Here is a 16989-nt window from a genome sequence, read left to right as displayed (position 1 = left end):
ATGGTTTTGCATTGTGCAGACAAGAATTTAAATGGGGAACGGCCCTGATGCAGAGAGAAATCTCAAGGTTATTAGATACATCCCTTGTTTTTAATGCTATGAATCTCTGACTTTTTGCCTTGGGTAAACCATCTTCAAAACTACCGTCCCCCTCTCTCACCAAAACCAGCCTCGACTTCCAGATGTACCCCCAACATTTAACCCAACACTAAAAGTTCACAGAGAAAGTCAACCATTGTCCTTGGGTCGAGTTCTCTGTTTGCAGAGTGTTGATGTTTCCAAGTGCTGGATCCCCTTTCATCTGCTTTGCGCTGGTGAGATGATGTTAACTTGGCTTTGGACAAACTTGTCTTTACTGAGAAGCCAGGTTTAAAAATCACACTGCACAGAATACCATTCAGGGTGGACAATACTGCATTGTTCCTGCTCAGAACACTGCAAGCTGGAGATGACTGAAGGGGAGAGCTACGCAGAACCTCAGAGCCCAGTGCACAAAAGCCTCCTGTCCTGGGAAAGCCACTCTCAAGGAGTTTGATGTATCGAGTTTTCCTTTTCAGATCATCCCATGGCTAATAAATCAAAACTCTCTTTCTCCATCCACACCAGTTGCTTCCATCCCATCTCATCGAACAAGAGATGGAGCAGACCTGTCTCTTATCAAACCGGTCACTCACCTACAGGGACCACGTAAACCCAGCCAAGAGTAAGGAGTCTTTCACTGTCTGACGAAGTTCAGGCCATTGTAACTACACTTCTCTGTTAAGTTCCTCACAGTCTCATCGCCGGTGGATAGCTGGAGCGTGGCGGGCAGGTAAACGAACAGATAGATCAACCCGAGAAGGAGCAGTACAATTACCAGCGGCACTCCCCAATCCGTAATGAACAAAGTCTCGTGGCAGCGAGCCTGGAACATAGGAGCAGGGGTTCGTGCTGCATTCTATTGTTCCTTGGACAAAAGAGGAGCCACGGGCATCTTTGGTTTTTCTCTCTGCCGGCTCTTCACACCTCTGTGTTAAAAGCTGACAGGAAGCTGTTTCCCCTCCTTTAATCCGATGAAAACAAACAATCTCATGCCAGCATTAGCTTGCGTGGATGCCCAGGGAGAGAGCGAAACCTTGCGAACATCGGACAGGTGGTAGGAGAGCAAAATGCATCAGAATTGCCCACTCTCCCTTTCTGCTGTTCTCAATAGGGAAGGAATAAACAAGACTTCATGTGGAGAAGATAGAGGATTTGTGACACTAATATTTTCCTGGAAAGAGACAGCTCAGTGATGCAGAAAGAGAGTAAAACCCCATCAACAAAAGAGGGGGGTTATATTGAAAAAATGTCAGTAAGCCCCTTAGATACATAAGGGATTTGGGATGACAGGACATTTCAGCAGAATTAACCTTGGAAGTGCTTTGCAAAAAGATTTCTTGAATGAAAAGAGAGAGATAAGAGATAAAGAAGCACAAGTCCTTTCCATGGCCTGTCAGCGCCTGCATTCGTTAGGTGCTTTAGAAAATCTTTATTGCTCAGTGTCAGCCATTCCCTCCACCCACTTGTCAATCACAAGTACTGCTGCTACATCTAGTTTGGGCTTTTTAAAAATTATTATTATAAAAATGATCAAAGTTGATAGGACAGGAAGCACATCAGCATGTAAATTTCATCCAACTTCTATAATTAATTCAAATATTTAAATTAACTTTCTTGAGCCATTTTCTCTCCCTGTGAAATCCTGGTCCATGCTCCCAGGGGAGTTCTGCACAACGCCAAATGAAAGGGATTTTGGCTGGGGGTTAGAGCAGAGGACCTAGGTTCTATCCCTGAATCCATCGATGACCAACTTTGTGACCATGGACAAATCATTTAACCTTGCTGTGCCTCAATTTCCCCACCTGTAAAATGGGAATAACACTTTCCCTACCTCATGGGGGAGGGAGGCTGAGGCTTAATTAACACATTATATAAACAAAAATGTGTTAATAGTATTTTTTTTTTTAGTACTTATCAGAGGATCTGAAAGAGATTTATAGAGCATTTTGGTGTTACTTCCATTTTACACAGAGCTAGCTACAGGGACTTGACCCCACCCAAAGATCAGTCAGTGGCAGAATTGGGAATAGATTCATAGATAAGACCAGAAGGGACCACTTTGATCATCCAGGCTCTAAATGACACAAGTAAAGTCACAGGATTCCCTGAATTAATTCTTGTTTGAAATATAATACCTTCTATGGATGTGCTTATAACCATCTATAAAAAGCTACTCATATCTGTTAGATGCTTAGAACATCTATTAATTGTTTTATAAATGGAATCCATAGAAAGTCTCCACAACACGTCACAAATAACTTGCAGAAGGACACAGTTCTCACTGTGCCTCCGGCCTCTATGGGACATCAAGGTAGGCTAGTAAGCATCACTGTTTTGGGAAGATGATAAAGGCAAGCTATCCCTATTTCCATGCTTTCTTCCTCGTGGCTGTTGACTTAACTCACCACCACTGGTCGCACTCCCCGTCAGTACCCGGCCCAAAGCCAGTGATCCAACTAGCAGACCAAATTCGGTGATGAATCCTGGTCACGTGCCATCTGAGGCACGTTGCCTTATGGGTAAGGGGGGCAGAATCAGATTTTGATTTGGCTGTAATTCTGATAGATATCGTCGGGTTGTATTTTTAAGCATGTTTTTTATTTTTATCAGTTTTATCATTTTCTCAGTTATGTGAAATTTTGGGTTTTATCAATTTGAATATTCACTGTTGTGGGACATTAAGGCGGATGATGGAAATCAGACAATTATTTAAAGACAGCAAATGTTGACAGCGGGACTGCAGGGGCGCTCCCTGCATGGCCAAGGGGCCTGAGACACCTGGCACAAGGTGTGGAGAAGGCTAAGATCCTGGCCCAGCAGAGCAGAGCTCCCCCAGACAGGCCTAGGACCACAACAAGAAGAATGAGCCCCTGGCCGTGGGAGAGACCACTCTGCTGCCAGACAGCTCTGAACTCCTGGCCGGGAAGTGAGTGGGTGGGTTTGCAAGAGGCTCCCTGCATGGCCAAGGGCCAGGGTACCGGACCTTGCAGGTGCTAGGTGCAGGGGAGGCTGCCCTCACAGACTATTATCAATAGTTATTTTTTTTCTCATTGATGTGTGTGTGTCAGGTGAAATCGACATTTACCAACGACTAACTGTTTCCATCAAATCCTTTCCAGCCTACGCATGGGGTTTTTTGTACAGCTCGATAAAGGAATTAAAAGTTTTCAGATCCACACCTTTCCCAGTGACCATATTCTTCCCATGGGGCTTATATCAACTCTAATTTGTCCAACATAATGCAAGCAATTCCTTCTTATTGGGGTTAAAAAACAATGAAGTCTAACAAAGGACAACTAGAATGGAATATACACTCAGGACAGCGAGATGACCTTTTTTTTTAAGAAAGGGAAAAAAAGTGATCCAAGTAATTATAGGCCTGTTAGTTTGACATCTGTAGTATGCAAGGTCTTGGAAAAAATTTTGAAGGAGAAGGTAGTTAAGGACATTGAAGTCAATGGTAAATGGGACAAAATACAACATGGTTTTACAAAAGGTAGATCGTGCCAAACCAACCTGATTTCCTTCTTTGAGAGAGTAACAGATTTTTTAGATAAAGGAAACGCAGTGGATCTAATTTATTTAGATTTTAGTAAGGCGTTTGATACTGTGCCACATGGGGAATTATTAGTTAAATTGGATAAGATGGGCATCAATAGGAAAATTGAAAGGTGGATAGGGAATTGGTTAAAGGGGAGACTACAACGGGTCCTACTGAAAGGTGAACTGTCAAGTTGGAGGGAGGTTACCAGTGGAGTTCCTCAAGGATCAGTTTTGGGACCAATCTTATTTAATCTTTTTATTACTGACCTGGGCACAAAAAGTGGGAGTGTGCTAATAAAGTTTGCAGATGATACAAAGCTGGGAGGTATTGCTAATTTAGAGAAGGACAGGGATACCCTACAGGAGGATCTGGATGACCTTGTAAACTGGAGTAATAGGAATAGGATGAAATTTAATAGTGAGAAGTGTAAGGTCATGCATTTAGGGATTAATAACAAGAATTTTAGTTATAAGCTAGGGACGCATCAACTAGAAGTAACGGAGGAGGAAAAGGACCTTGGAGTATTGGTTGATCATAGGTTGACTATGAGCTGCCAATGTGATATGGCTGTGAAAAAAGCTAATGTCGTCTTGGGATGCATCAGGAGAGGTATTTCCAGTAGGGATAAGGAGGTTTTAGTACCGTTATATAAGGCACTGGTGAGACCTCACCTGGAATACTGTGTGCAGTTCTGGTCTCCCATGTTTAAGAAGGATGAATTCAAACTGGAACAGGTACAGAGAAGGGCTACTAGGATGATCCGAGGAATGGAAAACTTGTCTTATGAAAGGAGACTCAGGGAGCTTGGCTTGTTTAGCCTAACTAAAAGAAGGTTGAGGGGAGATATGATTGCTCTCTATAAATATATCAGAGGGATAAATACCAGAGAGGGAGAGGAATTATTTAAACTCAATACCAATGTGGACACAAGAACAAATGGATATAAACTGGCCACTAGGAAATTTAGATTAGAAATTAGACGAAGGTTTCTAACCATCAGAGGAGTGAAGTTTTGGAATAGCCTTCCGAGGGAAGTAGTGGGGGCAAAAGATCTATCTTGCTTTAAGATTAAACTCGATAAGTTTATGGAGGAGATGGTATGATGGGATAACATGGTTTTGGTAATTAAATATTCATGGTAAAGAGGCCCAATGGCCTGTGATGGGTTTTTAGATGGGGTAAGATCCAAGTTACCCGGGAAAGAATTTTCTGTAGTATCTGGCTGATGAATCTTGCCCATATGCTCAGGGTTTAGCTGATCGCCATATTTGGGGTCGGGAAGGAATTTTCCTCCAGGGCAGATTGGAAGGCCCTGGAGGTTTTTCGCCTTCCTCTGTAGCATGGGGCACGGGTCACTTGCTGGAGGATTCTCTGCTCCTTGAGGTCTTCAAACTACAATTTGAGGACTTCAATAGCACAGATATAGGTGTGAGGTCTTTTTTAGGAGTGGTGGGTGAAATTCTGTGGCCTGCATTGTGCAGGAGGTCAGACTAGATGATCATAATGGTCCCTTCTGACCTAAATATCTATGAATCTATGAATCTATGACACCCATTAACCATCTGCTATTGAAAGCAGGGTTTCTGTTTACAGGGATCAGATACAAGCAGCTGTTCAGACCCACCCGCCTATTAAATAGTTAACTGCAAAGTATCAGCCGCTAGATTTAGAAACCTGCTGTAAAGCAGAGAGAGGGCATGACCCCGAAATACCCATGAAAGAACCTTCTACAGAAATGAAGAAAAAAAAAAAGCGAGAGAAGACAAATTGGTGAAAGTTAAAAAGGATAAAACAAAGTCTGATTAGCAAGTGTGAGGGAAGTGAGGGGGTAGAAGAGCATGGGTATTGTGTGGGGAGGGGTGTGTTTAAAGTCAATAGGCAGAGAAATAAATGTGATATTTTAGCCAGTTTGCCATCTGCTCCTAACTTCTGAAATACCTGCTTTTCCCAAAGACTGCAGCCAGGAGCGAAAGCTTAGCCCAGTCCTTGAGCTTTCTTGAGTAGATTACATAACCGAGCAGATCTGTGATGCCCTCTGTCACTATTTTGATTCTTGCAATTTTTGTTCTGAATCTTGAGGGGACATTGCCGAGCATTTTATAAAGCTGGAAACTTTTTGTATTGTATGCAGAGAGCGGGAATGCAGCAAAGAAACAATCCAAGGGCTCACTGATTGCAGATATGTCCAAGGCTGTAAATATTGAAGGCTCTTGAGTATTCTTAGTTCAGCATTTTTCTGGGTAGGCTTTTAAACTTTTGGATGCAGCTTCCACTCTAAAACAGGGAAATCTTTTGGACCAACTCTGAGGGTGACACATTCAACTGAAAGGTTATTAAAAATGAATTGCCAGATTGGCTCAGAGAATCCAGTCAGTATTTTGTCTGAGGAAGGTTTCTTTCACAGTTATGGCATAAGCTTCCCCCAGGAAAACCTGACCTCCAGTAGTCAGAGGGCTGCCTTATGCCCTGAAAAATAAATTCTTGTTTACTTTTAACAGTTGCTATTCTCACTCTGGATATTTCTATTCGCCCTTGAAATGCCTAATACCACACTGAATCCCGCCAAGATCTTTGGCCTCACCAGTCTCTTGTGGCAATGAATACCATGGGCTAATTGCATGTGAGAGAAGAACTATTTCCTTTTATCCCCTTCGAATCTGCTGCCTTCCCATTTCACCTTCTGACCCCAGGCGATCGCAATCAAGTGTTTGTGTCACAAAGGCCTTTTGTAGCACACGATTGCTCAGCGCATACTCACGGCTCCAGTTTATAGACATACTGCCCCTCGGGAGTGCGCTGCTGGTGGTAGGTGAGGTTATAGGCCAGCATTGTACTGATCAGGTCAGCCAACTGCTGCTTCTCCTTGAGACTGTACAGCTGCGTGTTCACCTGTAAAGAAATAACCCAAACTGAGACCCCTTCACACAAGAGCTAGCTAGCTGTCACTCTAAGGTACCTATCTGGCACCCAATACCAAAGCATCTGAGCACCTATAATCGTCAGAAGCAGCATTATCCTCACCAGAGACATGGGGAAACTGAGGCACACGGTGGCCAAGTGACTTACCCAAGGTCACACGGGAAGTCTGAAACAGCAGCCCCTGGGACCCTGGTCTCCTGCACTCACAACTGCCGTCTCACTATGCCTGCTCTGTATGTAAACACCTCTCACAGCTTCACAGAGGGACAACAGAGAGGGTCCCAGGTCAGTCAAACCCCTTTGTGATCCAGGCTTCCATTAGGCAGCAGTTTGCAAGATTATACAAGCTAAAGAAAGACCCTCTCTCTCTCCTCTTCCATCATGACCCCCCAGCCAGGGGGCATTTCAGCAGGACGACAGAAGCAGCGGGGGGTGAGGGGGAGGAGGCTCACTCAGCAAAGAGCAGGTACAGGTAACCAGTGGCACCAGAGCGCTAACGCAGAACACGCCAGAGTTTGCCATGGAAGCCCCCCCAGCGGCTGGCACAAAGGGATCAGCTGCACGGGAGGGCTTGAGAAAGCCAGCCCCATGGCTGGGTCTGGGATTCCATTTCAGCAGCCTGCTTCTCCCCCTTCCAGCCTGACTGATCCCATCTGGCCAAAAGAGCCTGCCTTTTCCCCAGGTTCCTAAAGGAGATTGCCCCTGCTGGCTGAGGACTCTTCTCTAGGCAAACACAGGAAGGCTGACCTGAGCCCAGTAGCCGTAAGCAGCTGCAGCTCCTCTCAGTTCAGCAGAGGTGCGCTGGCTTGCACCAGGACTGAATGTGGCTCCTGTCGCCATGAATGGAAGCCCTGCTGCCAGAGTGCTGTACAAGGGTGTGGGTAGAACTGGAGTGTGAAGAAGGGAAAAGGCAGCGCAAGGGCTTCAGAATAACCCCTTGCTCACACCAAAAGTAACAGGCTCGTTATTCACACAAACTACACATTAGCCTTGGTTTCTGAGACTTCACTGAAAGACAAACAAATACACGTAACTGCAGGTTGACGGATTAAACAGGTGACACTTTTCAGCAGAAATGCCAGATCTTGAAAGACATCTGAATGCAAGATCAAAGTGCTCTGAATAAATAAATGTCACATTTTAAGCAGCCCCAAGACATTGGTTAGCAATTGCTTTTGTTTCAAGTCCTCTCCTGATTATATACCCTTGTCTAGCTGCCTTACATAACTGTCCCCTTTAGCCTGAAAATACAGGAAGGTTGCCTCAGGTAAAGCTTGGACCGATGGTGTGCTGTCCCTCACATACCGACCTGTAGCAGCAACCCAGGACAACTGCTGGATGCCACTGCAGTAGGAAGCAGAACATCCAGCTCCATGAATCAGGACAAACTTTTATAAGGGTTCTGACCCTCACGGAGTGAGGGCTTGTGTTCTGATAGCCATCACGGGATCGGAAGAAGCTGCCCCTTTGGCAGATTGTTCCACAGTAATCCATTACCAGAATTCTTGCCTTTTTCTCTGCAGAGCATAGTACTGATTACCATCAGTCAGAGGACTCGCAATCAGACAGAGCCCTGGCTTGAACTGGTATATAAATGGTCATGCTCTTCCTTATTTGCACTACAGTAGCACCTAGAGGACCCCCATCAAGATCATGGCCCCGCTGAGCTGGGTGTGCGCAACACAGCAAGAGTGTCCCTGCCCCTACCAAATCACAGCCTAGCCACACCAGGGTGGAAGGGGAACCAGAGGCAGAGAGAGAAGAAGGGACTTGCCCAAGGTCAGAATTGGGAAGAGAACCCAGGTCTCCTAGCTCCCAGTTCTGTGCCCTGTCCATTGAATCAGTGAAAGGAACGCCCTGGTCTAAACATACACGGCACCTGGAGTGGACTCAAGCCACAGTGGAAGCTCTTTCAAGGTCAGATGCCATGTACATTGGGAAAATTCCATCTACACCAACTGACACAAGCTAGTTCTCTCTGCCCCCACTGGGAGCAGATCCCGCCGTCTCCATCCACACATTCCCTCTGGACATCCAGCGAGAGGGGGCCAGGTGCTTTACTCTTCCCCATGATCCGAGAAAGGACCTAGACCAGGTCTGGTCTATGCAACAGATTCTCCTTGCATGCCAGTTATTCCTCTCCAGAGTTTTGCTCTGGTTTGCCCACGACGAAGTTAGTGCGGCAGGAGCCGAAATGAATTTAGTGAGCGGGGAGGGAGAGGCTGAGGCGTCTTGGCCTGTCAAGTGCTGAGGGTCCTCAACTCCCAGCGATGCCCGATGGAAGTGGAGGACTAAGCACTTTGCAGGACTGAATCCTAAAATCAACAAGAAAGAGTGCCTGTCGAAACAACACACACACGCCTACGACCTCCTTCACCACTAGGCCATTAGCTCAAAGCTAGCCTGGCTCTGCAGTGACCAGAGGATTATCCCCTCAGATAGCTGCTTGGTGTCATCGGGTCTCAATCCGTTCCCAACAGCTGCAAGCCTACACTGTGAAACCCACCACCCCAGCTAGTTTACTCCCCGATTGGCACCGTTAGAGTCCAAGAGACGTATATTGGATCGGCCAGGGCTGCATTCCTGTCCCCCAGAACACATTAGGGGGAGAGGTGACTTGATCACAGTCTATACGTATCTACATGGGGAACAAATATTTAATAAGGGGTTTTTCAGTCGAACAGAGAAAGGTCTAACACGATCCAATGGCTGGAAGTGGAAGCTAGACAAATTCAGACTGGAAATGAGGTGTAAATTTGTAAGAGAGAGAGTAATTAACCGTGGGAACAATTTGAATCAGAGTGGATTCTCCAGCAGGGGCAATTTTTAAACCAAGATTGGATGTTTTTCTCGAAGATCTGCTCCAGGAATTATTTTGGGGGCAGGTCTCTGGCCTGCATTATGCAGGAGATCAGACTAGATGGTCACAATGGTCCCTGCTGGACTTGGAATTTATGAATCGGAGCTGACGGGACAGTGAAAGAGAAGCTTTTGTGGCTGCTATCTGGGCTACTTCTCCACTCCCCAGAGACGTCCACTCAACAGCTTCCTTCAGCCCTCTCTTTCTTCCCTCACTTATGCGTCAGGCAGCAATGGCTGCTGCTGTGCTGTGATTTTTAATTTATCAGGGATGGATTCTTGCAACATCATTATATAGAACGTTGCAAGAATCCGTATATATATATATAAAAAGGCAGAAAGAAAAAACAAAATTAAGCTAATAAATCCTTAGGCCCCCAACGTTGGTTTCAGCTGGTTTCCAAGAAGCCAAGCGACTCCCAACTGAGCAAACAAACCCAGCGCACATCATTGTGCTGCTTTTCTGGGCTATTTTTAAACACGTTTGTGAAGGGCTGCAGAGACAATACTTAGAGTGCAGGTAACGTGCTCTTCTTCCCCTGCAGGTGCATATTAGACACTACAGTATGAAAACACACCGCAGCGACCACCTAGGATTTGCATATGTTCCCGATCAAGGCCTTTTCTAAAAACACAGCAGCCTCCAGAAAGGAACAGCCTATTGCACCAAAGACTCTGGGAAGGCAGCTTTGCTTTATTAGAATCACTACCTTTAATGGTATCAATGTCAGTTAAAGACCTTCCCCTCAAGAACATAAGGCCTTTCTGTACAGAGTGATCTAGTAGCTAGTACAGGAAGACGGGCTGCAGGGAGTCAGGATTCCTGGGTTCTGTCACCAGCTTGCTGTGTTAGCTTGGGTAAATCACAGTTTACCTCTCAGAAAAATGGGAGCTACTTAAAGTTACACACAAGCTACTTAAAGTTTTATTCCTTTGAGATGGCTGAAGGAAGACAATAAAGAAGTGCAAAATGGAACAATTTTTACTAGCAGCTTTAATGCTGATAAATCCCAAGAGAATCCTTCGTCACTGACTGAGCTGTGCATACAGTGGACAATAAGCTACGTACCTTTCCCTGCCCATTTATTTCACAGGAAAACTCAGGATGCATGAGAACACATTTTTACTGCATCTTGACATCTGATAACCAGAATATAACCAAGCCGGACAAGGCAGCAGCTGTGTTCAAAACAGGAGGGTGAGCAGAGATGTTTGCATGCAAAAAAAATAAATAAATAAAAATTGAAAGCCCAAACGGTATGTGTGTACATTTGTGTGTAATCAAATACAAATCAGGAATGTTACTGTAGCATTCGATGCTGAAAGTGACACATGAACTGATAAAGGGCTGCCCCATCCCCTAAAGAAGGGGAGGAAGGGTTGTCACAGAGAAATGACAAAGGGAAGTTACAGATAAAGGAGATGAAAGTCCTCGCGTGTAACAGCAGAAATCTGTGTCAAGAAAGAAAGCTGACGTGACAGCGTTTTTTAAAAGATCTACGTCTAATGGCAGAGCCCCAGCAGGGACCCGAGGAAGTAACAATGCATTGCACTTGCTCTCTGCTGACCTTCTGAGGCTTACAATGTGGACAATGCCATTCTGCAGATGGGGAAATGGAGGCAGAGATATTACGTGACTTGCCTGAGGTCATGCAGGGGGTCAGTGACAGAGCCTGGGATAGAAACCAGCTTTCCTCACTCCCAGGCTCTAACTGCTGGACAATATGGTCTCACCCTATTGCTCTCGCAGGCTGTGGATTATGCCAACCACCACTTGTTCCTGTCACAACAGTGCTCCCCCACCCAGCTGGGAGCATGGAAAGCTTGTCTCCTTGATGGCATCTATCATTTCACCAGAGCCTTGGGCCACACAGGCAGACTCCCAGGGACTCTCGGAAGCCAAAAGAGTTTGGTACTTGTACTCCTGAACCCCAGCTCTGATGCAGGAGCACAGTCCAGGTCCCACCATTCCACTGAGCACAGCGCTCACAGGGGTGTTCTCAGCTATAAACCTTCCTGTCCTGTTCCCTGATGGCTGCTCCTCAATCCAGACCCGCAGCACCGACTGCCACACCATGCCTGGGGATTGCCAAGCACAGGCTGGCCAGGGCAGCAAGAAGCGCCATGCTCTGTGCCCGTCTGGTGACGCAAATAGGGGACTCTGAGGAAGAGACCAAACTCCTGCTTGCTTCTGACCCAGTGAAAACCCCACGCAAATCCCTCCCAGCCAGGATTAGAAGCCACACTTGGTCCTTCCATTGCAGGATTAGCAAGCTGTTCCCCAGACTCATTTGCAGTCACTAAGGGACAATCTATCTCCCTTTGGTACTTCGGTGCCCCACCCGGCATTAATGGTAACTGGGGGCATCAGCACCTTTAATGCATTAAGCCTCACACCTCTCTTTTGAGCAGGGCGGGGCTGTGATCCCCATTTTACAGATGGGGAAGTGAGGCCCAGAGAGACTAAGTGATTTGCCCAAGGACATACAGGGCAAAGCCATCCTGTGGCAGAGCCAGGAATTGAACCTGGCTCTCCAGTGTCCCAACCTAACCCCCTATCCATAGACCACTCCCCTCCTTCCTCTGGGTGAATGGTCGAACCAGCCATCAGACATGCAAAGGACATAACATGCCAGCACTTTACAGGGACCCAGGGGCTCAGCCTTAGTGTTAACTCTGGGTAGTAGAGAGCATCCCCGAGAGCCTTCAACTCTTGCCTTCAGGTGCTCTGTCCAGAGGGTGATCCTAATCTGGTGTAGCTGGGAGTGACGATCCTCCCAGAAAGGGGGAGATCTGTTCAACAGGAGAGCGTAAAGGAACGACCTCCACCTTGCAGGACTGGGCCTTCTGTCGCTGCTTGTATTTCAACCACACAAAGAGCATGGCATCCTAGCAATACCAGTTACGAGACTTTCACCAAACCACCCTGCCTTAGCTTCCTGACCGTGGAGGACACACCTTGAACACAGGTGAGATTAACTGAGGGACAAGCACAATGAATCCGTAAAACCTTTAAACACAAAAATAACATGAAGTAGATTTCTTTCCCTGATACAAGGAGGACAGTTAATACCCAGGAGGATTAAAATAGTGAAACACGCCAAATAGGGTTGCGTCACTTTCCCCCAGGCTGGTAGGGACAGAGCCCATCGCTCTCCGGTGCCAAAATAAAAGAGCAGCATTTGCTGACCCAAGTCAGACCCAGCCTCCGCAGCCGCCAGGGCCTGTAAGAGGGATCAGAGAGGAAAGCACTAGTGTCCCAGAACCCACTGGGTGTGCTTTGATCCCGTCCTAATACGGCAGCGTGTTCTCCTCCGGTTGCACTCACAGACCAAATCTTGCTCTATACCCCGCTTCTGCTCCTGACCTTCTCTGTGCACGCTGCTGGTACAACAGCTTTCTCTTCAGGTCTGGCTACCGGTCTCTCCCCCTCACTGGACGGCTGCCTGTACTTCTCTGCTCCCTTCCCAGCGCTGCTGGCCTCACTCCTTTGATTTGACCTCCATAGACACCCTAATTCTTTAGGCACCGGGGACTTACCAGGACTGTTTATGTCCCACCTATGGAAGTGCAAACTGACACTCAAGTGCATAAGAACAGACATGTGCCCCTCTCCCCAAGAGGCTGATTACCAGAGGTGCCAAGTTCTTGCAGCTCCTCCTGCCTTCAGCTGTAGGCACTCAGCACTACCCCACAGACCCCAACAGTCCAGCATCAGGACTGGGATGTCCTATCACAGCAGCCCCACTTTAAAGCTAGCCCAAAGTTTGGAGCACTACACTCTGGGTTGGCGGGCTCAGTCCATTTCTGTTCTCTGCAATTCATACCCCATCCCTGTCTGCTGCTCGGAATTACTCAGTGCATTCTGGGACCCAGTTTGCGCTAGGGACACTTTCCAAAGGGACGGGTTCTCATGCCCCATGGACAAGCACAGGGCACTTGCCACCCATGTGGAGACATTCGCAGACACCGCCCTTCCAGGGGGTCACTCACCGGCCTGAGCTTTGGGGAGATGATGTCTAAGAGCAGACAGAGTGCCTCCAGGATGAGAGACTGAGGCCTCGCGTGGCTCCGAGAGTTAGGTGCGATCCCCGATATCATGGATGCCACGAGATTCTGCATCTGGTTCAGTTTGGTCAGAGCCTGGTTTAAGACAGAGCAGGAAACCTGTGAGCCACTGTGTTGCAAACGCACTTATATCCAAAGGCAAATCACCTAGGAACCCAGGAGTCCGAGTCAAGGTCCCCTGCTCCAACGGCTGCTTCCTTCCCGCAACACAGCTATAAGCATCGCACCTATAGAAAGGAAGTCAATAACCCTCCCTCGTAGGCCCCAAACCACTGGCCCGGGCCCATCAGTCCTCGGTACTTGCCTCGTACTGGCTGTTGGGATAGGCTAGTCTGGGGATGCTGGAAGCAGCAAAGAGCAGATGAAAAGCAACAGGGAGGAAGGGCAGGTATCTCATCAACTGGAAGTTCTGGCCGTGCATCACGGTGCTGCTGACTATGTCGCAGAAGCCTAGCCACTCCAGAGCCAGACACACCGCACTGAAACTGGAATCCTTTAACTTCATGTTCAGGAAGTTGTCGTACAGGCCCTGGAAGGAACAGAGCAGAGCGACGATTACATATTGATCCTGACTAGACAGCCTGTCACCTTCATAGCTGGGAGTCAGGGTTTCAAGCATCCCACTAGTATGTAGTTAAATTGCTGCGTATCCACCTGCTGCACTATCCAGAAGTAACAGCAAATCAATCCTTGTGGCAGCTGCGTGTTAGACGCACACAGGCAACTGACCAGGTTTTATTGATTTGTGACAACCAACGATCAGATCAGCTGCTCTTGTCCAATCCCAAGTTTTATCACAATTGGTGTATCACAATGACCGGAATTTATCATGCTTCTTATTTCTCACCCTCTGAAGGCTAAAGGCCGTGTTTTCATAACTGCATTTGTGTGTGTGCAGGTTAGGTGTACAATTACCATTCCTGAGTCACAATTGCAGGTACAAGCATGGTATTTGCCCATGAAAGTGTGTGGTTTTCAGCAACAGTGTTTGCAAAATTAGCATCTAAATGATTGCAGATTTGTGCAGGTACACAGTTACAAAAATAAAGGCCTATAGATCTTTAGCCAATTAGAACAGTATGGAGTGATCGGTGTTTCCATCAGCAAGTATTTGTTATATCTCCACAAAGAGTTTAAAGGGTGCCTTTGGGGTTTTTAAACTTTGGTACCCCCTGCCACCCATCAAAGGGAACTGTAAACATTCATAATTTGTGATAGTTAATTGAAGAAGAAATCCATTCCCTGGCTAAACTTCCACACAAATGCCCTCACACGAAAACGTGATTCAATTTCACAATCAGAAGGCCTGCCTTGGAAGTCTCCAGACAGCCACTGAGTTCAATCAGTAACATTCCCGAGATTAACTGACACTCTCGCTCATGCTGCTACTAATCAAGGAGCGTCTCTGCCAAGAAAACTTTTCAGTTCACAAAGGGCACATTGCACAGAGTAAGCAGAACGTCACGGAGAAGTCAACGGAACTATACCGACTTCCACCTCAGAGTCCGGTTCACAAAATTCATCTCCCTTTTTCTGTGTAGAATAGCGACATTTTTCCTTCCCTCTGTCCACCAGGATCAGATACTGCGCCACACCACCCCACACCGTTGAGTTCCGTCACGACACCTTGGACTGTAACTCCACATGGGAGCGGCTGAGTCCACCGCTTCCAAGATGCCTTGCGATATCACATCGCCACTGTGGTGGTGTCCAGTGGTTATTTACCCTCCATGGCCGAGATTAACGAAGCATAAGGCGCCATGATTCTCTCATCTACCGAGGTATCATAAGGCAGTGGCTCTCAATCAGGAGTCGGGGGCCCCCTGGGGGGGGGGCCGCAAGAAGGTTTCAGGGGGCCTGCCAAGGAGGGCCAAGGTTAGGCTCCCTGGGGCCCAGGGAAGAAAGCCAAAGGCCCTCTGCACAGGTCTGAAGACGAAGCCTGAGCAACGTAGTTTCCCCACGCAATTGCCCTGCTTGCTACCCCCTAATGCGGACCTGGCTTTTATATGCAGAAAACCAGTTGGTGTGGCACAGGTGGGCCGTGGAGTTTTTATAGCATGGGGGGGGGGGAGAAGGGGGCTCTCGGAAAGGAAAAGGTTGAGAACCCCTGTCATAAGGGAACCTGGAAGTAATTTTCAGTCACCACCGTACCATAGTGAAACATGGTTTTTCCCTTCATTCCATTCCACAGCCTCTGGCTTGGCCTTATTTTAGAACGGTCAGCTGGCAACAGATGTGGTCCTATAGACTAAAACGGAGAGACCTGCCTGGTGTGATGCCAGCTATAGCTTGTGTTAGCCAAATCTCTGCCTCATAACCTGGGTGGAAAACACCTTGGGGGGGGTTGGAGGCAACAGCACCTGGCTCTCCTGCTGAAACTGCTGTACCTGAGTGAGCTTCTCTTGCTCCCCAGAAGAGGTGGCGAGATGCAGGATGTGATGGAACCTTTGGGTGGATGCATTAAGACCAGCTCTTCCCCCCGACATGTTTAACAGGTCAGCATCAGCTCCCAGGAAGATCTGATTTGGCAAGGAAGGGTCCATTCCAATCCTCTGTCTGGGGAGAGAGAAAGGAGGGAGCATGGGTGAATAATAAACCCCATCTCCCCTGAAGAAAGGGTGGTGTAGTCCAAAGATAGAGATTAGCAGAGTACACTCAGGCTGTTCAGAATGGCTTTAGCATTGCCCTCCATCCAAGTTACAACCAACACTGGAGATGGGACAAGAGAACGCAAGAATACAAGGTACCCAAGAGCTGCTCAAATTAAGCCCTCCATGCTGCAGGATATGAATTATGGCCTATGCACTGTAATGGAGATTTCAGATTTCTCCATTGCAAGCAAATGCACATAGCTACTCGTTTCTGTAGCCATCGTGGTACCTGAATCCCCCTCCTCCGCCATACTGAACAAATGAGAGTCCGTTTCCTACGCTACCCTGCTCTCTCCATGGTGGAGACATAACCAGCACTCTTTACCTCTGAACCTTTGGAAGCTGGAAGATCTCCTGCCAGACGGAGAAGAGCCCCTTGTTCTGGTCCTTCAAGCCAATCTTCATAGTCTGCACCATCCTCATGCTGAGCTCTTTCTTGCCTCGGCCATGAAGGAACTGGAGAAACAACCAAGAAATCTGATTATAGCCAATGCGATGAAGAATGTGAGGGAGGGTTGCTGCTGAAGAGGAAGGAAATTAGGGGGAAGGCAGAAAGAGGCTTTCAGTGGCATTTGACCATTCATCCTTCCACGCTTGTGCTGATAAAAATGGGAGTTAATGGCACCCGAATCTGACTTTACATACTCTGTCGATAGGGTGATGCTAAGTTGGGATCCCAGAAAAGGGGGAGATCTGCTTAACAGGAGAGCTGAAAGAAATTAAGTAGAGCAGACTGCATGGACATTTCAAGGGCCCAGTGATGGGATACAGAGCTTTTCCTCTAAACTGCCAGCTGGAATCCAGCCCCGTGTCAAGAGCCACAGAGTCAAGACCACCCAGAGGCCTGTGGGAAGTGACAGCTCTGCT

The 16989-nt window shown here is 47.3% G+C and overlaps 1 protein-coding gene across 9 annotated transcripts in view; it reads right to left on the bottom strand.

Annotated features, from left to right (window-relative positions):
- CHTF18 (chromosome transmission fidelity factor 18) overlaps positions 1–16989 on the bottom strand; it is a 54770-nt gene that overhangs the window by 25787 nt on the left and 11994 nt on the right. For 7 of the 9 annotated variants that reach the window (XR_012161076.2, XR_012161077.2, XR_012161078.2 and 4 more), the window contains 5 exons: positions 16448–16578; positions 15859–16027; positions 13776–14000; positions 13397–13546; positions 6384–6514 (listed from right to left, as the gene is read on the bottom strand). Coding sequence is in view for 6 of the 9 variants with exons in the window: in XM_073361746.2 (XP_073217847.2) it covers positions 6384–6514; positions 13397–13546; positions 13776–14000; positions 15859–16027; positions 16448–16578 (806 nt within the window). In the remaining 3 variants the exon portion in view is untranslated. Of the gene's footprint in view, positions 1–6383; positions 6515–7291; positions 7432–13396; positions 13547–13775; positions 14001–15858; positions 16028–16447; positions 16579–16989 lie in introns of those variants that run through there. The other 2 variants (XM_073361747.2, XM_073361750.1) reach the window with 2 other exon arrangements.

This window comes from Lepidochelys kempii, chromosome 10 (genome assembly GCF_965140285.1).
Source record: "Lepidochelys kempii isolate rLepKem1 chromosome 10, rLepKem1.hap1, whole genome shotgun sequence".
In the NCBI taxonomy this organism is placed as follows: Eukaryota; Metazoa; Chordata; order Testudines; family Cheloniidae; genus Lepidochelys; species Lepidochelys kempii.
Note: the sequence above shows the minus strand (reverse complement) of the source record. Positions and strands in the feature narration are given on the sequence as shown.